This window comes from Rhipicephalus microplus, chromosome 3 (assembly GCF_043290135.1).
Source record: "Rhipicephalus microplus isolate Deutch F79 chromosome 3, USDA_Rmic, whole genome shotgun sequence".
Lineage (NCBI taxonomy): Eukaryota > Metazoa > Arthropoda > Arachnida > Ixodida > Ixodidae > Rhipicephalus > Rhipicephalus microplus.
In genome coordinates, this window is record NC_134702.1 from 266,486,034 (window position 1) to 266,510,480 (window position 24,447).

General features: G+C 45.2%; 1 protein-coding gene across 2 annotated transcripts in view; it reads right to left on the minus strand.

Moving 5' to 3' along the window:
- The window catches only part of Ns3 (nucleostemin 3), a 262,076-nt gene extending 252,230 nt beyond the window's left edge, over positions 1 to 9,846 (minus strand). The window contains exon 1 of one of the 2 annotated variants that reach the window (XM_037419646.2): positions 9,656 to 9,846. In XM_037419646.2, coding sequence (XP_037275543.2) covers positions 9,656 to 9,733 — 78 coding nt within the window. In that variant the 5' untranslated portion in view covers positions 9,734 to 9,846. The remainder of the gene's footprint in view (positions 1 to 9,655) is intronic. The other variant, XM_037419639.2, reaches the window with a different exon arrangement.
- Positions 9,847 to 24,447: the final 14,601 nt, after the last annotated feature.

Below are 24,447 nucleotides of genomic sequence, written 5' to 3' on the forward strand. Positions count from 1 at the left end.
AAAATAACGTATTTACGAAGAAAATGTGTGTGTTTTGAATTAAGGTGTGTTTCTTGTACACACAGCACTTTTGGTGAGTGTTCGTGTAAGAGTTCTTGGATGTCGTCAAGGTTTCTGAGAAGGCTCCTGACGTTCCATTGTATAATTTGAGTGTTCATGGTGAATGTAAAATAGTGCTGTGTGTACGAAAAGCGAGTGGCTGTTTAGACAGGGAGTTTAAGTTCACTTAACAGGGCCGTCACCAGGCCCTGTTATCTGCTTTTTTGTTTTCTTGGCGCGCTCCAAGGAGCCACGCCGCTCTTTCGGCACCAAGGGTACCGATGTATCCATTGCCTCCTCGGAGGCACTGCATGCCCGCATGTGCGGGCTGTTAGTACGAATTTTGGGCCTCGCCTGGTGAGGTGAGGCCTTGAGACTTGAGGACTCTGGAGTCTCCGGTCTCTGTTTGGGAGTAGGCGGTGTAGCCTGGGCTACAGCCGCGTTGGGGGCAGGTGCCACAACCACCGGCTCGGTATGCGCGGGCCGAAGGTGTGGTGAGGGCTGGTGCGGCGGTGCCCCCTGACACGCCGCATCAGCGTATGTAGATCCATAGAATGGAGCGACTCTTCGCCGTGCTTCCTTAAATGTAATGTTCTCCTTCACCTTTTATGTAATTATTTCTTTTTCTTTTTTCCAGTATGTGCAGGAGCGTGAATATGCGGCATGGTTTCCTTCGCAGCTTACACAGTGTGGCGGTTGTTTGCAGTTCTCAGACACGTGGCCTAGGACTCCACATTGTGCACAAGTCTGGCGACCACGACAGGTTTTAGAGCCATGGCCATACCTCTGGCATTGGAAGCAATGACGAGGGTTTGGTATGTACGGCCTGATAGATGTCTTCGTGAACCCTGTTTGAATAGATTCCGGTAGTTTACTGGATGCAAACGTGAGTATTAAGTGTTTTGTCGGTGTTTCCTTATTATCTCTTCTGATGATGATTCTCTGTACATTAGTGACATTTTGCCTCTTCCACCCCTCTAAATGTTCAGTCTCAGTCAAGTCAATTAAGTCCATGTCAGATACCACTCCGCGAGTTGTGTTCATTGATCTATGTGGTGTTATGGTTATTGGTATGCCACCGAAATCTGAAAGACGGTCTAGCTTTTCAAATTGTTCTTTGTCGCGGATTACGAGGAGAAGGTCTCCACTAGCCATTTTGGTTACCTTGTATCCTGTGCAAAGAGTTTCGGTGAGACATCTAGAAACTAGGAAAGGAGAGACGGTCCTGGCTTGCTTTTCAGTTTTTTCACAGTGGATAACATGAAAGTGAGGATATGTTTCTTTTGGATGGTTGAAAAAAATTTATATCATCGGTGCGTACCCGCTTTAAGCCGGTACGATCAGACAGTAGGGGGAATGCTCTATGCATGCCTTTCTTATTTTTGTTCAGCAGCGTTGGCGGCCACCCACCATCGAGCCCAACGAGAGGACGCTACAAGTTTACAGATGCTGAAAACTGCAGACGCCAGTCGTACAACGCCACTATAACCCAATGCGCCTAGACCAAGGTAGGCTATTTGCACAGGGTTAACCCTAGCCGCCAGGAAGTTTGGAAGTAAACAGAAGAGAGTAGAAGACAGGACAGATAAATAGTAAGAGATAAAGACGAAGATGTAGGGAGAGAGAGATAGGAAAAGGCGACTGTCGATTTCCCCTGGGTGAGTCAGCCCAGGGGTGCCGTCTACGTGAAGCCGGGGCCAAAGAGGTGTGTTGCCTCTGCCGGGGGCCTTAACGGTCCAATCACCCAGCGTTGGCTCAACCCCCGGGATCCCCTTTTCCCCAGACACGGCAAAGCCACGCACGGCTAGGCGTGGGAGGGAGTCGAAACCCCCCCGTTAGCTCGGGTCCGTGGTGTCGCTACACACCAAACGCCTGCTTGCGCAGGCGCCCCTGCGAGGCAGTCATTCCGGTAGGTTTTTTGTTTTGCCGATATACGAAGAAGAAAACTCGGTGCGCGGAGTTTCGTAAACGACACCGGGAGTCCTGTCCATTGTTGGCTGGTCTTTCAGGCAAGGAAGAAGGCGGCCCAGCGTACACGAAGGCACGTGCGCAGTGCGAACCCCTTCCTTCTTGAAGATCCGCACCAACATCTCGCTGGTTCCCTGAATGAATGGGATCGGTACGCGTTTTGCGGGGCTGCCAATTAAGGTTGGTTGGGGTTTTCGTATCCTCTGTTGCTCTGCGCGGCGAGTGGGGGCTCGAATGAAGTTTTTTGGGTATCCGTTTTTTTCTGAGGTTCGCAATTATGTGGGCCTCTTCTTTCTTTCGCTCCATGTCATTGGAACATAAGTTCTTAGCTCTCTGGAGTAGCATGGTCACAACCGAGGCCTTGTGGCAGGCGGGGTGGGAAGAATCAAATTGAATGTAGCGGCCAGTGTGCGTTGGCTTCCTATGAACGGAGAACTCCAGGCCGTTGCGCTTTCTTGCCACCTGGACGTCGAGAAAGGGCAGGCAGCGGTTGCTTTAACACTCGATCGTGAATTGTAAGGCTGGGTCCACCGAATTTAGGTGCTGTCTGAAGTTTTCAACTTCAGGAGGACTTCCCTCCACGGCAAAACGAGAGAGAGGGGGTCATCATCTGCCTCGCGAGTGCTTTGAAGACGCCGCTGCTACGTGCAGTGACCCCTGAGGAAGGAACCGAGTTGGTTTGTAAACGTCGGGTTTCTTCAAAACATTTGGTTGGAGTCTAAATCATCTCCCAGTTTCGTACCCAACCAGACAGGCTTCTATCGAATGTTTACAATCAAGTCACTCAGCCAAGACTTCAGACACGATCCCATGCAGGTCATCAAGCACTACATACGCATTAAGGAAAGCATCTCAGTCATTCTCGTCTGTGTTGTGCTGCCACCCTACCCCATTTTTTTCTTTCTTCTTTTTTCACGATGGGGCTAGGTTAAAGGCACTTCTCAGCTCTCTTCTGAGGCGAATTTGACCAGATAAAGTAGCAATGGAGCACACCTGCTGGCACGGCGACAGCAGAGGTTGTCTATCACCAAGATAATGCAACTTCAAGACAGAAAAATGTTTTGTGTGCCATTGCTCTCCAACCAACGTGGTCATCGACAATGCCACCGTTCACAGCATGCTGAGTTTGTTTGCACATGGAATACACGACATACGACTTCCAGCATTAGTTCCTAACATGCCACAGCCGCCTTTGCTGACTAGGCAATTCATAATTCCCACAAAGGCAGCAAAAAATAGAGTGGCAATGAAAACGCATCTTAGTCTTGAAGTTGCGTCGTCTTATTGTTAGGTTTCTCCTGCGGTCATTGGAACGATGGGCACCCGGTGCATCTACATCAGTTTATTACATCTCGCAAGTGTCCTGACCTAATCTCACACAACGGTTTAGGGTTAGGGTCTGCGCTGCACGCCAACGCAGCTTCCACTTCTTGCTAAATTAGTTCACCTGAGTAAACATTGAGGCTGGTCAATCGTCTAGGTGCAGCGTGGTGCGATTTCAGTAAATTTAATGGTTTTGGTGCAGCTCGGCACAAAAAAGGGGAATTGTATGAAATTGGTGCAATTGGCACAGCTGTTGCCCCCCTGATTAGAATTAGACAATACCTGAAAAGCATGAAGTACGAAATATATGCAACAGAACTGGCACCACATTCGCAACTGGTGCTCATTTGAAAAGGACACTGCAATACACATGCACACGAAGCACATATGGATACATCACCACTTGTGTACGTCAATCTACAAACATACATTTCAAAATCTAATCTATGATGTATTAATGTGCAATGAAAGAAAACCCACTGCATTTTTTTTAACACCTAAGATTGGTAGCTGATGCACCTATCGCCTGCTTTATTTATCAAGCAAGACTTCGCATTCTGCATTTAAACTGCCTTTACAAAGCAGAGTCGTGTCCTTCCTGACACTGTTCCATCTCTTCCTGACACTGTTATTGTGCTGCCTTGCCCTGCAGTTGAAGCATTGGCCAGTCTGTCTAATAGTGACGCATCGACAACTCTGAGTTGCTGTGTTTAAGTGCAATTCGATGATCAGTGCGATATTAAACGCATTTTTTAGTCCTTCTAAGGTTCCCGATAGTTGGCAAGGTGCTGAAAAAAACTAAAAATGACAACAGGAGTGCAAAAAAGAAAATTTTAAAGGAGGGATCAATAAAAATTATATCAACCCCGTCGGTACGAATCCATCTTGTTAGGAAGTGCACAACTTGTATACGAGCACAAGAAAGAAGAAACACAAGCACTTCTGTCTCTTCTTTAGTGTCCTCGTGTAAAGGTTGTTCGCTTCCTACCAATATGGTTTAACGGCTCCTTTTTCTTTGTTGAACAAAATGTCAATTAGTTCTTTAAGTTCTAATTAAAGTAATTATATAACAGTTAAATACATTCTTAAAATTATCATACCTTGTGGAGGTATGGGATTGCATGCCTTTGGTCAGGATCTTTTGTTGCGTGCTCCTTCCACTGTTTAAGCAATCTCTGAGATACCAATAGGACAGCAGACACTGAGAAACCTGCTCCCTTTCATTAACTAGCTTGGGCACGCTTAGCTCTATCTAGCTTTAAGCGCAGTCGAAGTGTAGAACACTTTTTTTTCACCAAGGATTATAACACCAACAGGCACGGTTAGTTGATGAATAAATAAGGTCCAGAAACTAGGTGGACCTGTCATTGGGCAGTTCAAGTGTAAGCTTAAGCCCCTCAGAATGGCTGGTGAACAATACGAGACAGCCGGCTCGTGCGTCATCAAGACACTACAGTGTCTCTCCAAAGGTTAGACGATGTAGGTGCCCACACCAACAATATTCCATGATTGTAAGTGTCTACGAAGTCATTCGTAACGTTGCAAACAGATTCTTTTAATGGCGCTTTTGTTAATTTTCTTCATTCTTTTTAACCAGTTATCATGTGAAGCTTGTGTAATAATAGAAATTTGTTGATCTACGGCTAGCACTTCTTTATCAATACGGTAATATCTTTTTAGAATGTTACATTCAGACTTGAGATGATCTCTCTCAGCTAAGCATTATGTTCGTGCTTCAAATGTCATGCTACTATTAGACTACGCATATCATTTCTCTCTACTCAAACAATAGTTTCTACTTTGTTGATGTAGGCACTTGAATAAATAAATGAAAACTGTAAAATTTAATGTTGTCAGTGCGTGGCATATGCGAAAAAGTTGCATATTTTGGAAGCCTGGCCATGTGGCGTAATATGAATGTGCCATCTCAGGCCCGTAGTTCAGTATGTTAAACCTCAAGCTTTGAAGAGCACAATTCTTCCCTATTCCTTTCTATCAGAATACTATCTGTCATACTTTCTATCAGAATATTCCTTTCTCTCACATTTTCTCAATACTTTGATTTTTTTTTTCTTTTGGTTCAGAGGTAATCTGTATTAGCCATAATGTGACAAGTGCCTTTAATGTCTGCATGCAGAATTTACTGTTTAAATGTCTAGCCTTAAGGCCTAGTGAGAACATACAGTCAATATGATTTAACTGAGTGATGACGATGCTCGCATTATTTGGTAAAATAAGGAAGCCTGAATCATGGAATGGATGCTACCTATGATACCTGCGCGTGTGAAAACAAATGCAGTCTTGGGGCATTCTCTACAAGCGGGCAATGAAGGCTAGGCCACGCAAAGCTCACAGGCTGTCCATACGCAGAGAGTGAACAGGACAGGAGAGCAGGTTCCAAAGAGGCAGCCAGTACCAAAAAGGATGGCGTTACGAAGCACGATTAAAAAGTGCACTACAGTTACAGAGACCACAGAAGTTAGGGAAGACGCATGTAACAAAGCAGACATTGGGCGTGTCCTCTCTAACGTACTTTGTCCCAGTGACCATAGGAAAGTTTTTTTATGATGTAAAACAAACAATACAAAGTACGAAAAAAACAATAACGACTAGTCTATTACTTGACATATACTGAGTACTTGCAGCGCTAAGCAAAGAGAAAAACGAAGACACAAACGACACAGACTTGCGCGGACTTCCAGCTGATATTTATTGAAAACAGAAAATTTCTATTCAAGGAAGCACTGAAATAAACTACAGCGCTGGTCGTCGTCCCGGCAAAACTCTTCAAAAAAGTACTCTAGTAGTGTCATACCTCGATTCTTGCACATTGACCGACTGCACTACATGACTCACTCACACCGCTCAAACTACACAACTTCTTGGCCGATGTTCACCTCCCGTCCTACCCTCCAACACCTCAAGTTTGGTTCCTTCCTGGTTTCACAAACATTCTAAATAATTAATACTGTGCATAGCGCGTACCAGGCTCCCAGCCAGGAGAAAGAGTTTCGTCTTGCCAGTTCATCTGCGAAAACGGTTGCCTCTAAAAGAGGCACCGCTCGATTTCTCATTCTCGATTTCTCGATGTCTCGATTTCTCATCTGTGCTGATTGGCTGTCGTGTGGGTAGAGGGTAAGGGTCCACCCTGGGCGCCCCCACACTTGGTTCAGACCTTTTAGGCGAAACGACAGACTCCTGCAGTTCGACAGGCTCCTTACTCTCTGTTGGCCCCCTGGGACTTCTGGCTGTTTCCCAAACTCAACAGGACATTGAAAGGAGAGTGGTCTCAGATAAGGGAGGACTTTGTGGCTGCAACGACAGCTGAGCTAAACTCCATTCCGAAAGAGGCCTTCTCAGACTGCTTCCAATGACGGCAGCACCACTGTCAAGGACTACTTTGAGGGGTATTAGGTTTCCAACGCTCCAAGTATGCCAGTTTCTTTTTTAGGGGCGAAGCTCCTAAAGGCATGGGTCTGTGCATCCCTTGTATGTATGTACGTGATCGCCTATAGTTCCACCTTTGCCAACTGCCCACTACTTCGCACTTGCAAACATCCCACTACGCCCCATCACCGATTCACCACCTCACCGACCATGAAGCAAATACTGTTGAGAAGTAGCCAATGTGAAATGCAAGGTGGTCCTGTACTTACAGATTAAGAACCAGATTGTCCCACTGTGTCCATCCCTTGTTTGTACGTGGCCGTCTATTGTTCCACCTTTGCAAACTGCCCACTACACCCTATCACTGATCCACCACTTTACCAACCATAAAGCCATTATGATGAAGGGGGAATCGAAGCGATGTATGGCTAACACTGACGAATAATAAAATTACTTGTATAAATATGTACAGTGTTTGTCACGTCTCTGATGATGTAGCGGGCAATATTCGCGGTTTAGCGATGAAACCCTCCAGCGATTCGCTCCCCTCATCATCTTTCACTCCGTGAATATGCTGTAATTTTCTTTTTTGCTTCCACGAAAGGTCACATACTTTTCTAACAGACCTCATATATGATGAAGCACCTATTATGCCCTGTCATTCTGCTCATAAGTGAGGTACTCACTATGCATCTGTAAGAATCTATCCAGTGATTACAACGCCCACTAGAGGGCGCGCCGCCGTTAAGGCGGTGCTCACTTGTAAGTGCACTTGATTTGATTGATATGTAGCGTTTAACGTCCTAAAACTACCATATGATTATGAGAGATGCTGTAGTGGAGGGCTCTGGAAATTTCAACCACCTGGGGTTCATTAACGTGCACCCAGATCTGAGCACATGGGCAGTATGTGCACTTCTCATGAACGCCCGAAAAGTCAAGGCAGCAAGAGATGCAGAAAGTCAAGGCAGCAAGCGGCGCAGCAGCACGAACTTGCCGCCAAGACTCTGCGATGAGAGCTCGCAAGGCCAAAGAGATGCATGATGTCGCCTTAGGCTCTCCGGTGCATTTCATACAGGTGTCACACCTACATCAGAGGCACTTGCATTGCCTTCTCGAACTTTGCCTTCTCGAACTTTGCCTTCTCGAATACAGCTAATTTAAATATGGAGCTTCATGTTATTAAAATATTGCATTCTGATCAGCACATGTTACAGACGAAAGATGCGGCACCCAACAGTGCCTCAATGCATGGTTATTGGCTGGACTTTCACTCAGAGCACACCTCACCTTCAGTTTAAGCATTTACATGGCCCTTTCCAAGGCATCCACTCCAGGTGAAAGCAGGCCTCTTTTCTGCTCAGCTCGTTTTATTGATTCTTTCGATTGGTTAGAGAGTGTTACTGTGTGGCACTCAGGAAAAGCCGCTAGCAAAGCTTCTAAAGGAAAGCTTCATTGCCAGCCAATGAACCAATTTATTTAGAAACCTCTGTGAAGAGTAAATTTTGCCGTAAAACCAACCTGCCATTTATGTCACTGCACTGCGACTTTCATGCTGCACCCCGCGTATCTCATTGAACCTGTAATCCATTTCAGGTTGCCCGCACATTATCGCACACTACTACTTTTTCTGCATCCTTCCTTCTTCAAGCAGCCACAGACTGAAACAGCCTTCCCTGGACATACTCTCATTATCTGTCTTTCAAAACCGTATTATTCATCGAATTCAGAAATTAAAGCTACGTTCACTGCTTATTTTTATCCTAAAAAGGACTCCACCATTTATAAAATTCCCTCCAAGAAAGGGTAACCTTTAAGATAACAAACTGACTTGATAAGCCATGTCTGCACCGTGTGTGGCATGATGACACTGGAGCAGTCTACTGAATAATCCTTGTCCTCGATAATGATGTTGGTGGCCCCAGTGTGTCAGCTGCAAAAACTAGCCTTTCCCTTTTGTGTCTACCAGTTCAGCATAAAACCTGCTGCTCGGGGTTACTGCATAAAATGTTTTACCACACAACATCATGCGACATGACACCACACTAGGTATCGTGTTGGATCACTATTAAGGTTCATGATTCTTCTAGCAGCACAAACACACTTATCCCATCATTCATTCAATGGAAGTCACTTGAGCAGAACTGCCTTCCCAAAAACACTGATAACTATTTTTTAGGTAATGCCTTCAGATCACTGCTAGCTAGAATGCAATTTTACTTGCCAACAAGTTATATATGTCTTGTTCTGTTTCCTTTTTTACATTAGTATTTCTTGCATTGATTCTACACCCTGTAATGCCCCTCTTTGACTTTTCTCTCACTGCATTACATTCCTACCAAATTATGCTTTACTGAGGATATGTACTCGTGTTAAGTACCTGCACCTCTGTAGTGCCTCGCCCGTCCAGTGGGGTGCAACATTAATGAAATGTAAGACATCAGGCTGCACGTGTTTTGACGCGACACGACTGCCGGTGGCGGTCACCTGCCGCAGTCTAGCGCGAAAAACATCGATTTTAACACGATGGAACACCAGTATGGCGCAAGCATGGAAGCACCAAAATCCTGCCCGTGTCATATTCAGAAAGTAACGCCCAGGTTTCTTTTTTCATCGTTTACTTAGGAAAAAACTTGGGTCAAATCGCGGGTTCGGTGGCCACATTGGTTTCGTTAATTCGAGTTAACGAAGACTCCGTACCCCGTGGGGAACAGCAATTTTGTCGTCTGAGTGGGCAGTTGGTAAACTGGAGTTTTTTTAAGCCTGGGTTATTAAGACTGCACTCAGCATCTGTGACGCGATATGTCGCAATGGGTTAATTCGTAAGTCTGATGCATACGTGCACAGGCTACCGTGGGTGTAAAGCGTAGTTCGGGAAAAGCAATGAGGCGCCACTAACAGCCAACCAACTAAATCGTGGACACTCTGGACAACTTACGGGGTCGTATAGCCGGCTCGAAGGCTTCTGCTTAATCAGGCTGCGGCCCAAGGACATTGCATGTTTCTTCTTCGACATCACTACTCACTCCAAACAATCCACAACACGTGTTTCGATTTTCGAGTGCAATCTTCCGAGTGCGAGAATTGCGGTAGCGGCGGCGTACCACACTAAAATAACGCAGCGAGGGATGACGCTAAATGTAAAACTCAGCTGTGGTGGAAGTGGTGCCAAAAGTGAACTCCTCTTTGTGCTTTTGGTCTTTTTTTGTTTTTTGCTTTAAATACTTAGGCTCAATTTTACATTTATGTGTTCAACCGTTACAAAAGCAAAACCACAAATCATCACCAACATTAAAATCAACTAAAGCAACGCCTTTTAGATTTTTGTGCCTGCCAGATGAGCGCAAAACGCCCGTCATCTATAGAGGCGCTGCCTACGTAGGAATGCAGCAGGAGGCCAAACCAAAAAGAATTATCGGTTAAGAGGAAGGTCAAGGAAGCTGAGACCAATATGTAGAGAATTGGCGCAATTAAGAAGTCCGCACTAGAGATCTATTGAACGTTTAAGCAGGAAATTGCCATGGAAAGGATCTATAATAATACTCGGGGTAGTTCTCTACTGTTTGAGGCCAGGACGGGACGCGACATTAGGTCCGTTCGATTCGCCTGCACCACGTAATCAGTTCACGAGGTGCTGCACCTTGCCATTCGTTTCAGTGGTGTAGCAATGACGGCCTCTGAACCCTGCCATTCGTTTCGAAAAGTACAGAAGAGGTGTAGCACTGGTTCACAATTTTCTTGCACCTCCTACGCTGACGGTGCCGGCTTGGTGCAGCCGCGTGTGCAGCTGAGCAGACGACGCAGCACTTTGGCGTAGGTGGCTTAGGCGCCGTGTACCCGCCTATACAAACGCGGTGGGTTTTGTCAGGATGTTTGCGTCTCATAAACTGTCCGCATGTTCGATTCGCCATCGGTCAGTGTTTGCTGAACGGTGTAAATTAAGCGAAAAGAAATAAGGCCTGCACCTTGTCGGCACATCGTCATTCGTTTCGGGTGCCGTGCTGCGCCTGCACCGCTGAACTCACGCTGCACAATTTCTGAACGTCGCGTGCACAGATGTGAACCGGTTCCGACTGGTGCAGGTGAATCGAACGGACCTATTACATTCCAGCGCCATTGGATGGATGGTTGGATGAATAAATGGTTGGATAGATCTACAGTGTACTAGGATAGAGGCAGTGTGCTCACTGCCCTATCCACGGAGGAAGCCCTATCCTTGCGGCGCTCCGCCGTAGCGCTACAGTGAACTAGTAGCGCACTCTGTGTCGACTTTCACGATGCCCACCAGGGGCGCTGACGCTTGACGCACCTGTTGCGCATGCTGCGGGAAAGATAAGGAAACGGCGGAGCATGTTCTGATTGAATGTGGAGATATCCACCCAGGTGTACGTTTGGGCACGAGTCTACAGGAAGCCTTGGGTTTTAGGGACAACAATGGAAAGCTGAACACACCCGCGATTGAAATAAGTAAGAGACGGTTAGAGTATTGGTGGCAAAAAATTAGAGAGAAAGGACAAAAATAAATATTGGAAAAATAAAATATGGACAGTGTGCCGTAAATGGCAGAGAACTTAAGCTGAAAATTTACCTTTTTTTTTCATTAAGATAGAATTTATCGAAGTAGAGGCATTAGGCCAACATAAAAAAAAGAAAAAAGGTTTTTTTTTTTTTTTTTTTTTGTCGAGCCTGGTGGCAGACTTGTCACCACCCCGTTATAAAGGGGACGCTCATAGCATCCATCCATTCATCCAACCTGTAGAGGTGTGCGCCGACTGGTCGGCGCGCCGCCGCCAAGAGTTTTCACCGCGCCGCCGCCGCCGGCGCGAACTGATCGGCGCGCCGCCACCGCCGATGATTTTCATCGGCGCAATCGGTGCGCCATTTATGCGCCAATACTGACTTTTCACAGATTTTTCTTTTTCATCTTAATATATAGCTTCGTTTCGCATTTTATGTAGCCAGTATAAACCAGGCTTCTTAGTTCTCTTCATCCAGCTTCAGAGACCGAGAGTACCACTATGAACAGCTGTACAAGTTCTGCGGCAGCTGCATGAAATGATATATTGGACAAATTGACAAAAAATAAATGTAACAGTTACAGTAAAGCATAGACGCTGCCATCTTAGGCTTAAAAGCAATTTTCGCTGGTTTTATATGTCGTAATTAGCAGTGATTATGGTCATACGACGTTGAATGTACTGGCCCAGCGTGTTGATGCATGCGAGTTCACCGTAGCACTATTCGAATGTTTATATGGATGCAAAACGGCGTCATTATCAGTCCAAGATGGCAGCCTGTGATCGTGCCCGAAACAGGGCGTATATACAGAAGAAATGTAGTAGTAGCAGTGCAGCACAAATGCAGTGCGTTAGGTGAAGGACTACGCAAAGCCCCGAAGGATGAAATCGAAAGGAAGAAGTTTAATGGAGATTAAAAGCGTCGAGGCATAATACATGCTCGAACCTACTTCAGGGTATATCATCACCTGTCCGTGGTGTTAAAGTTGATGATTTTCGAGGATGACCACTCATATGCAGCGTCTCAACATGCTGCAGAAAATATTCACCATCTGTTTTATTCTTTAACCTCCGTTGGTACCGGCCTTTTCAGGCATCAGATATCCAGGATGAAGATGCCAAGGCAGTAAGATGGCAAGAGAGAGAAAGGAAGGCTGGGGGATCAACCAGATCTTGGCATCCGGTTTGCTGCCCAGCACTGGGGGTGGAGAAATAGGGGCAAGAAAGGGGGTGTAGAGAGACAGAAAAGAAAACGCATGTGCACTCAGGAGTAGGATGGCAAACTTAACAGAGGATTTATTACGTTCTGTACAGACAGGGTGAGAGATCTCTTGCGAATGAGCTGGGTGGCTCATTATAAAGTGTGCGTTTTGACTAAATCATGTAATGGGTCCAGAATGTGCTGTTGAATCACAGGACACACACACCATTTCTGACGGTGCCGCTCACACTCGCTCAAGTCAACGTCTTTGATTGGGGCGTGGTCATCACATTGGACCTGTGACGCCAAGAAACCATTGTGGTCGTCTCGTCGAACGTCTTATGGTGTCGGAATGCCACCTCACTTCCCGGCTAAGATGGACAAAACACGGCGGACAGCAGGCTGGCAGCCCTTTGGTGACTTGTTTGATGAACAAAGAACGCCTCTCTCCCCCGTCAGCCCAGGCGCCGTGCGTAACAACGCTATCCAGTGGTGAGCAGAGGCGTATTAAGCTTGTCTGAGGCCACCAGTTTTAAAAATAACAAAATAAAATTTTAAAAACTTGCCAGCAGAAAGTTTACAAGAGACGGCTGGATTCGTCAATAATGCGGAGACAGACACTTAAGCGGCATGTCATATATGACGTAGTCCAGCAAACATATTTTCATCACGTAACTTCAACGGACCTACAGGCACTGGGAAAGATGAATAATAATTGTTGCGGGCAGTGGTGATGTACTTCTGTTGCGAAGGTAATGCTCAGAATCAACAAAATAAATCTTAACATTATATTCAGGTCTTGATAAACAGTAAGTAAAGTTAGAAAGCTCCTCAGGTGGCCAAGTAATAAATTACTTCACCATACTTTATGGTGAAGTAATTTGCAAATAAATAATGCAACTGCTGTTTAATTGATATTCAATGACGTGACCGCAATCAACGGTGTGTCTTCGCTATAAAAACTGGAACGTTATCTGCGGACGCGAGCGGGGGAATGCAGCGGAGAACGAATATGTCACGTAATAAAAGCGATGTGATGTTGCACATTTTCGCCTCTACAACTCCGTGCCCTTTCGCTTGCTCGTGATGCATTCGAAGGAGCTAGCCAAGTCTCGGGTAGAAGTCGAGCAGAGTAGCCGGGGCTGATAAGAGGAACGTTTATATACACTATTTACACACTAAAGGTAGCGTAACACTATATGTTGATGGTAGCATCATGGAAGCTTGATGGGAGCTTCTGAGAGCTGTATCAGAGCGTCTCTGTGCTCGCGTTTTAAGCCCTGGTCTTCCTAAAATTCTCTGCAGGAGAAAACAATGGACAGTTTGCAATAATCGGCGAGGCAGCTTTTCTGCAAGGTTAGTTTTTCAAAACTCTCGTTCACAGACTGCTTTTCTCGCTCATTTCATTTTTTCCATTCCCCTTTTTGAGATCTTGTTGTACTCGCGTGCCTTCGCTAGAATTTGGAGAGGTGACATTTTGTTGTACTCGCGGGCTCAAAATGAGAAAGAAAAGCAGTCTGTAAACGAGAGTTTTTGGTTGAAAAACAAACCTTACAGGAGAGCCACCGTGCAGATCACTGTAAACTGACAGACTGCATGTCCATTCAGTTCAGGGCAGTCCAAAGGAATAGACCTCTCCCTTTTTGTAAACAGTGTGACGTCACTGCGGGCACCCCGCCCCCTACACCCTCTCTCGAAACAGGTGCTGGTTGGTAAGAAAGTTCCTCCGTTGGCATCTTTGTGCATAGCAGAGCTGCTTGTCTGCATTCTTTCGACAGAAATTTCTACATTGCTATGTTCTAATGTTACAGCTTTTGAAAGAAGGGAGTCACTGAAGGGTTACTGCCCATAGTGTGGAAATTTGCTCATCGCAGTTGGATGGACGGAGAAACTGTTTAGAGTACTGAGAGACGCGACTAACATGCAGTGGGCTTCACCCACGTAGATGATAGCCATAAAAAAATCTGATCTTTTTTGAAAGCGAACCTTTTGAATGTACACGATTACTGGCTCTTTGAGAAATATTTGCATGGCATGGCTGTAAACTTAATCTATTTCCATCGTGGCATGTGCAATACGAGGTACAGCATTGGCGGCAGCTTGGTTTTGAGCTGCTGTGCGCAAAGTCACGGATAAGATTCTCACTCATTGCCCAAAGTCTCATCGGAGATGATTGAAAAAAACACCACTTCTTTCCGTTGGTTAGACTGAGGTTAACATATCCTCGTGAAAATTAAAGTGAAGTTCTGCCGCTGCGTTTCTCAATAACCTAGTAAATATTCATGTTATGTAAAACCCGACATCTTGATATTGTATATAATATTATCTGGCACAGTTATCTTGCTGCATTTGACACCTATAACGTGTTTTCGTACCTATCGCTCCTTTAGGCCTGATACACCAACTTCTAACGCGAATTTTCACTTCATAACGATCGAGTCGTAAAAGTACAAAGTAGATGACAAACCAAAATCTTCGCTGTTTCCATTAACAAATATCAGATATCCGATATCACGAGTTATAGCCGTGGTGAAGCATATATGCAGATTCGGCAACGCTACAACATGCTTATAGCTCATGCGTAGTCGTATATATCACCAGGAGATCATGTACTTTTATTTTTCTGCAAGCCACGCATACGTTGAGATGTACCCACTCGCGGATAATCGCGTCAAATGCATTTTTACCTTGACTAAAATGTCAGATCGTAAAGTTATAACGACAATCTGATACTGAAACCGGCCCACAACGAATACCAGTGTTTTCGCAAACAGGACGCATCGCATTATTCACACTGCACACACCATGCACAATATTCCCAATTTTACCGTCTGTAAAGATGAACCAATATTGTCGATGCCTTTTAACGCACACTACACGTCACCGTCAACACTGTACATTTTCAAAGAAGATGCCGCTGTTCCTCGCACAGACAGCCACGTGTGTTCACTTCTCGTAGATAAACAGCCAGCCGGCCAGCGTAGCGAACATTTCATCACGCACTTTATCACACACCTAGATGTTCTCTGACACATGCCACAGCTAATGTTGCCACTGTGAGATGAAGATTATGCTTTCAAAAGGAAGAAAAAATTGCCCCAAACACCGAGCGACTGCACCCACACAGGCACCGGCAGGAGTGTTTTGCCAACCACCGCTTTGCACGTGCACCGGTGACGTACCCCGGTGGAGGTCTATTGTCGTCTTCATCTCCGTCCGCCGAACTGGGGGCGGGGGGGGGGGGGGTAGTGGTTAGAAGAAGGCGCCTAATTTCTGCAGCCCAGCAGGGAGCGCAGGGTGCAGCGAATAAGGATAAAAGAACGAGAGAGGGAGAAAGCGAGAAAAAGTCAAATACTGCCTTCTTTTCAACCCAGGAAAGAGAGAGAATGCACGTTCAGTTCGCCACACGGTGAGAGAGAAACACAACGTAAGTCACACAATAATACGCACAACACAGCACAGTGCAATAACATTGCATCGCACGTGCAGAATAGGGTCTGTAGTGCTAGGCAGGCTAGGGCTTGAGGGAATGGAAGACTTCCAAGCACCACAGAGTGTGGGAAACATACCTGACGACGGATCCCAAGCGCGTCTCGTGGCACGTCGAAAAAATCAAGCAGCCTCGATTTCAAACAGCTCTTCCTAGGCCGTCGTCAGTCAGGCGTGTCCAAAGAGTTTTTGACGAGGGGAGCCAACAGCCCTAAAGAATTCGAAGTATGACTTTCGTGTTGTCCCCACTTTGGGCGCACCTCGAGAGCGTTGACCCGGAACAAATCAGGGTAGGCTTAGCTGCAATCATCCCCCGCGTCCAAGCGGCGCCCAGCCAGGGAGGCCGATCTTAACATCTACAGACACACGCACACAAGCACGCAAATGTTAATATTTCACTTCATCGGTCATTTAGTGAAGGTCATTTCATTTCCCCATCCTTAAATGAGAGTTATGAATAGTTGATATCCAAGCTTTTTTTAAAGATAGATGACTGGTGTTTATCAAAGGACCTAGAATGAGTTCCGGGGAGGGGGAGATATGAACAGTTTTATCATTTGAAAAATAAATTTTTCGGCTTTACAAGCCGGAACGTCAATACGGCAACAAGGCACGCCATAGTAGGAGGTTTTAAATATTCGGAACCATAGGTTGGCAAAATAAATGGAGCCTATATAGACTCGCTCAGTAAATGTGCTTTTATCTTAGGACTCGATATAGGGCCCAGCCTATAGCCGGTATTTTGTCACATATATAAATGACCAAAACCATTTTTCTCTGCAAAACATTTTCACAGTAGACTGCTTTCATGGAGTAAATCAGCCCGACATTTTTCGAATACACCTGAGGTAGTCACCAAAACGCCTTGGACGTTCGGCGTGGAATGACCGATCAAACTTTACGTCGATACCTATCACTTTTCGTCTCCACTGTCTCTTTCCAAGTTCGTGTTCTTCCTTTCTTGACATTCGACTTCACAGTAATTTAACAAATCCGCATTATATTGGTTCTATAGAAGAAGATAGCTTGAGGTGTATGCATCTTAAATAAAACTTGGCCGTGTACTTACGCCCCATCTCACTGTTTTGTATCAATCATTTCACCATTCTCATCTCACCATATTGCCACGTGGTTGCGACGGCAAACAATATGGTACTTGGGTTCCTCAAGACGACACTTTTTATTTCGTGAACGTGTGCCTAAAGAAGTACAAAGTACTAGAAATTCACGCTTTACGCAGATAGCAATAATTAGAGCATTGGTCGTCGGTACTATGATCTGCGTGACGGTACGTCGCTATATATACCCATGGCACCGAACATCATCAGTATTGTAGGTGTCTCAAGCTTATCAGAAGATTCTAAAATGATCTAGAATTTTCGCAGACAGCCAAGCGTGCTTTGCACAGGGCAATTGATTAATATGTGGTGTTTAACGTTTCAAAACCACCATATTATTATGAGAGATGCTGAAGTGGAGGACTCCAGAAATTATGACAACCTGGGGTTCTTTAACATGCACCCAAATCTGAACACATGGGCCTACAGCCTTTTCGCCTCTATCGAAAATGCAGCCGCCACAGGCGGGATTCGATCGTGCGACCTGCAGGTCGGCAGCCGAGTACCTTAGCTACTGAACCACAATGGCGGTGCCTTTGCGCTAGGCAGTGACATAAAAATACAAGTGAAGTGGCAGTATAATAACGTTGCGATAAAATTTCAGCAGATGCGACAGGCTCCACTGTGGATGCTATTTTCATACAGAACCGTCAGCGGGTAGCCACGCGTTGCTAGGTGGATCGACATCTTGGGTATTTTGAGTAGGCTAAGTTTCTACCTGAAACATACGGCGTGACGACAGCACTCACGTTGACTGTAAATTTTAGCGAAACGAAGTGCACGCTTCTGTTGGATGATATGCATATTATTAAGAACCTGTTGTGTATTCCTCAAAGGTCGAGATCATCTAATGGTCGAGCAAACCATCACTATCACGTGCTAGATGAAAGGAATATATTTATGTAATGTGTACAGCCAGCCTATAGACCGCAACCACAACTGACGATGTGGGCCGACATCACTCCTGTAAGTCTATATATTTAGGGTTGGTTGTATCCGTTACAGTAAAAAGTAACTAAATACGTTACTCGTTACTCTAATAAAAGAAAGGGAACGTTTCACGGCTTCACGTTATATATATATATATATAAATATATATATATATATATATATATATATATATATATATATATATATATATATATATATATATATATATATATATATATATATATATATATATATATATATATATATATATATATATATATATATATATATATATATATATATATATATACATAAAAAAGATAACGCATTACCATTACCGTAACAAAAAAAAACATAACGAATGTTACCTCTGCTGTAGCTCCGTAATCATCAGTTTTATTCAATGTGTCTTTGCCGCAGAAACTCACAATGAGAATTATTAAATTGCAAATTTATGTTTCACACATACTAACCTAAGCAAGGATTATACTCAATGTTCAATTAAAAAGAATTATTTGTACAAATGTGCTGAACCTTAGCAATGTTATATAGAGGCGTAATTACGGCTGCCAATGTGATGGCTTCTGGCTCTGCAGTGACACAGGGTGAAACCATTTTTTTTTCCTTGGAGCATTATACGCAAAGTGAGGTTCAATAATCTACGGTATTCACAAAGAAGCTATCATTGAACTCTCAAGAAATTTACAACAATCGGCCTTTTCTTGATCCTTCAGCACCTTCAATAAAGCATGTCGAAATCGGTACTGTTCGTCCTAGCAACCGAAATGGCCCACCGTGCGCTAGTAGGCAATCACGGAGGCCTACGGAGGCCTACATTGGTGCCTTTTTATTGGGGAGGAGGGTATTGGGAGATGTCGTGGGGAGGAGGGGGGGGCGGGGCACTTGCAAGTTTGTGACACCAGATGAGGCTTGCGGACGCGCAAGTCTAGAAAAATCACGAGGGGGACACACATCTTGCAATAGCAGCCATTTTGTTTTAATATTTTGCAGGTTTTATTTTTGTGTATAAAACAATTAAAATCATGCCGAGAAATCAAATTGACAAACGAACGTAGGTTCCCAGCACTCGTAATTGCATTCTTCTATTGAGTCTTTTCCGGAACCAGTCGAGAGTGGCAGTTGCGATTTTAATTGTCTCATACACCTGATGGGTATTGAGCACGTGTACACGCTACAAAAAGCATTAAAAAGTTGAATGTTTTATACATACTTATCAAGCATTCTTATTTGTGACGTTTTTAAGAGAAATTTTAATGGGGCCCACTTGCAAGGGGTGTTCCCCTCCCCTGACCGAGCACAAAGGGGTCGGGAGTCAACGTTCTCTGCAGGCGTAGTCAACGGCCCTCAAGGTCGTGACCAGTGTGGACTGTGTATCTGAGCAAATATTGCATTTGCTCTCATCTGCACATATGGCCATCGACAGGTTTTTGTCTTGGGGGTAAGCAAACCCTTTTTTCAACTGGCATCATGGCTGAGGGAGGGGGTCGTGTTGAAGTCGCTAGAGTGGGTAGCAAGTGCTGGTGCGGCTTGAAGGGGTCAAGTGCCCCTTTTGCACCACCCGCCTCTCCCACGCCCATGTCTACACTTCATTCATTGAACGCTGCGGTGAGGACTAGTTGACTAAATGCGCAGATTTGTTTTATTCCGCATCTTATACCGCTACATAAAACATTCTCATATTGTGAAAAGTAGGTATGTTGATTCGTTTGAAGGAAAGTAACATTCAAGAGCGGTTTTCTGCAATCGCATTAAGAAAACTCGTGGCAGAGGTGCTTCTTTTTTTGTGTGTGTGCAGCGTACAGAGTAAAAGTGAGATCTGATTCGGAAAAAGCGAACTGAGTGACGTGCGTCGGTGCTTGCTCAATGTTCAATGAAAGAAGGTTTCATGAAGTATGACGTAGCCAACAACAGAAACAAACTGCTGCATCTTAAATAAAAAAACAAGTAAAGTGCTGCACCTTCATGGTAGAACATGGACATATATTGAAATACGCGTATTTTATTATGAAAGCGAAATAAAAACTATTTTATAAAACGCTTTGCATTCATCGTGATGTGGACACATCTGTGTAGTGTCATTAGTGCTATTTCGATGAAAATTCCTGAATTTCAACTAATTCAGTAACCTGTGGCAGAAGAACCTTTTGAATTTTTAGGTTCGGTTTCCGCGCCGCCGGCGCCGCCGCCGCCGATGAAAATTGGCCGCGCGCCGCCGCCGATGAAATAACCGGCGTGCGCCGACGACGCCGCCGCCGCCGACTCTGAACGACACCCACGCCGCCGCCGGTCGAAATCGCCTCGGCGCACACCTCTACGCACCTGGTGGGCACCTGGTGGGAGTTCAGTTCAGGCTGTCAAGGTGGATGGAGGAGTTTTTTGAGCGCTCCAGATCGACTGCGCAGATAAGTGTTGTTGCATGTTTTGAGCTTGTCTCTAAATTATAAGGCAGCGGTTGAAATCTTCGTAGCACTTATTTTATGGTACGGCTTTTTCGGGGGCCAGTCACCAGGTATTTATTAGTTAGTGCGGGTGTGTGTGTTTGATTTTTTTGTTGTTGTTTTTTTTCTTTTGCCACCCCGTTGGGGAGGTGCGCGTACATTGAACACGCAAATTTTTGTAGTAGAGCTTGGACTTTCTTTTTTTTTTCGTAGTGCAGGGCTCGAGTTTAGTAATTATCGAGTATAGGGACAATTGGTGTCAGAAAGGCATGGTTAAAAAGACTGTAAAGTGTTCAGGATGTGGAGTGGGTTTGAAAGTGGACCCAAGCGTAGAAGCGGATGGAGAAGAGGCTGACGCGAAGTGTAGGCAATGTGAGGTCGAGGAAAAAATGGAGAAAATGATGGTTGCCCAGAGTGAACTGCCGATGAAAATCGCCAAACTCGAGACTGCGTTGGCGACAGAGCAAGAAAAAAACGAGGGCAGTGGGAGAAAGACTGAAGTCCGCCGAGGAAGTGCTAGCGAAGCTGAACAAAGAAGCGACCTACCGAGAGAACAGTAGGGAACCGGCAACCAGAACGGTGGAGAAGGAAAAGCAAGCAAGCTTGGAAAAAACAGGTTTAGCCGGTTCAACTGTCGCAAGGCCCAGCTTCAGCGAGGTAGTGGTGGGGCAGGAAGGGAACAAAAGTGCCGGCGTCACAGGTGCAAGTAGCCCCCAGGTGCAGAACGCTCCAGCGGAAAAGTCACAGCATGTGATAATCGCCGGAGACTCAAATTTAAATCGATGCACAGAAGCCATCAAAGAGAAGGTAAGAGGTGACAAGAGGGTTGCAGTAGGGGCGTTCCCAGGACGCAACCTGGAAGCAGTCATGAAGCAAGCGAGCGCAAAGCTCAAAACCACAGCTGATAGACGCAACCTCGTGATAATTTCAGGCGGTTTAAACGATGTCCTAAATGAAGATGCAGCAGGACTAGCAGCCACACTGGCGAAAGGCGTCGATGACATGCGCGCCACTTCTCCTAAGGTGCAGGTAGTGATATGCACGATACCGGAGGTACCGGTGCGTGATAGCAACCTGCAAAGAGCGGTGGTCAACGCAAACCAAGAGATATGGCGGATGAGTCGAGAGAAAGGCTTTGAGGTGGTGGAAATAAACAGAGAGGTGCATAGGTGGGGGGGTTTTCAACGAGACAGAATTCACTTCGATGGGCGGCTAGGTCATGAGGTGGGTTGGCGACTTGCAGGACGCGCAGTAGCTTTTTTGGGGGGCAAGCGAGCCCTTCGGGGTGCAGGATAGCTAGTAACGAGGAAAACAACCAGGGAGACTCTTCGACAGGTGGTATGGACAGATACGATTCCAAAGTGGCACCAATATCTAAGATACGTAGAGTCCGGGGCATAAATAGACGTAGCCACGAGCGCCGAGCCAATTCAGACATAGGGTATATTAACATGCAGGGTGGTAGGAACAGGCTGAAGTGGGAAGAGATAGAAGAACAGCTAAGGGAAGAGAGGCCGATGGTATACGGTTTTGTAGAAACACATCTCAGGGACATGGAACAACCTCCGAACAATCCGGACTACGCGTGGGAGTATTGTAATAGAACAGAAGGCAGCAGAAAGGGGGGTGGTATTGGGGCATTCATTCATAAAAGTACAGACTGGCAAAGGGTCAAGCAGGAGTGCAAGGAACATTTATGGCTAAAAGGGAAAGTGGCAGGTCAAATGACACTCCTTGGTTTCGTGTACTTGTGGACGGGAGCAAAGGCCAGAGAGGAAAACCAGGCAATGGTAGAGTGTATATCAAAGGATATTCAGGAGTTAGGAACAGATTGCGAGATAATTATACAAGGAGACATGAATGCGCACATAGAAGATATAGATGGGTATACCGACCCGACAGGCAAAATGATCATGGATATGTGTGAAAGGCTTGATTTGATCATTTGCAACAATACCGAGAAATGTGAAGGGCAAATAACATGGGGGGTAGGAAGGCTTCAGTCGACGATAGAATATGCACTGATGTCACATAGGATGTATGATAAGCTCAGGGAAATGCACATAGATGAAGGTGGCTCCAGAAGTCTGGATAGCGATCACAAACGTATCAAGCTAAGTTTTGGAAGAGCAGTGAAAGTGGGAAGGAGACAAGATGAGCAACTACAGGAAAATTTTTATCCAGAAAGGCAAATTGAAATAGCCACTAAACAAATTGAGAAAGTAATCACGGAGGATAATAAGACAGTGTGGACATACACGAATCTAATTAGACTCTTTGAGATAGAGCTTGCTAAGACGCGTGACAAGTCACTCCGGAAAAGAAGACACAAACCCAAAAGTTGGTGGGATGAGGAAGTTAAGAGAGCCATAGCAAAACGTCAGGAAGCCTCTAGGGAACACAGACATGCTAAGCAGCGGGGTGAACCGACAGATGATGTGGAAAGAAAATGGGCAACCTTTCTAAGCTGTAGAAGGGATGCATCCCTTCTGATCAATGAAAAGATTAGAAGGAAGGGAGCTCAGTGGCTGGCAGAAGTACATAAAAAAGATAGAAAGGCAGCTGCGAAATTTTGGAACCATCTAAACTCCCTAAGGAATGAGATGAGCCTAGAGCAGAACTTTATAACTACAGCCCAAGGTGCTAGGCTAGAAGGGGACGAAGCTATTGAATATATAAGAACAAGAGTGACAGAAAAATTTCAACAAAGAAGTACTTTATGCACCACACTAGACAAAGACGAATCAAGTGGTGCAATGGCTCCATTTTCACAACAAAAGTGGGAAAGGGCTGAGAAAAGGGTTCCTAGTAGTACATCAACAGGCCCAGATGGCATTCAAATTAGGCTGATAAAAACATTAGGTCCGAAGTCTAAGCAGGCTTTGAGAGAGGCAGTGAGTACAATAATAATCGATGGTGAAGTTCCCGATGGATGGAAACTTAGCAGGATGAGCATGATCTATAAAGGAAAGGGGGACAAAGCTGACATAAACAACTACCGTCCTATAACAGTGACATCGGTGGTCTACAGGCTGGCGATGCAGATTATAAAGGAAAGACTGCAGGCGCGGATAGAGGATGAGGGGGTGCTGGGCGAACTGCAGAATGGGTTTCGGAAACACAGGAGGTTGGAAGACAATCTGTTCTCACTGACGCAGTGCATCGAAATAGCACAAAAAGAACACAGGTCCCTGTGGCTAGCATTTTTGGATATCAAGGGAGCGTACGATAGCGTGGTTCAAGAGGAATTGTGGGGAATACTGGACACACTAGGCGTGAAACATGTAGTCACTAATCTTTTAAAGGGTGTCTATAAAGGTAACAAGGTAGTTATAAAGTGGGAAAAACAGGTATCGAAGCCTGCAGAGGTAAAACGGGGGCTTAGGCAGGGGTGCCCCCTGTCACCCTTATTATTCATGATGTACCTACAAGGATTAGAGGCAAAATTAGAGGGAAGTGGACTGGGCTTCAACCTCTCTTTAGTCAAACAAGGAAAACTTATTGATCAGGCACTACCAGCATTAATGTACGCAGATGATATAGTGCTAATGGCCAACAACAAGCAATATTTGCAGAGATTGATGGACATCTGCGGTAATGAGGGAGATAGGTTAGATTTTAGATTCAGTAGGGAAAAATCAGCAGTCATGATTTTCAATGACAACGAAGGTAGTGAGCTTAGAATACAGGAGGTGACGCTAGAGATAACAGATAAATACAAATATCTGGGCGTATGGATAAGCAATGGGACCGAGTATCTGAGGGAACACGAAATATACGTGACGACTAAAGGTAACAGGAATGCAGCAGTCATGAAAAATAGGGCACTGTGGAATTACAATAGGTATGATGTTGTGAGAGGAATATGGAAAGGGGTCATGGTTCCTGGGCTGACGTTCAGCAATGCGGTCTCTTGCATGAGATCAGAAGTTCAAGCAAGATTAGAAATTAAGCAACGTGGAATAGGTAGGCTTGCTTTAGGAGCTCACGGGAATACACCAAATCAGGGAGTACAA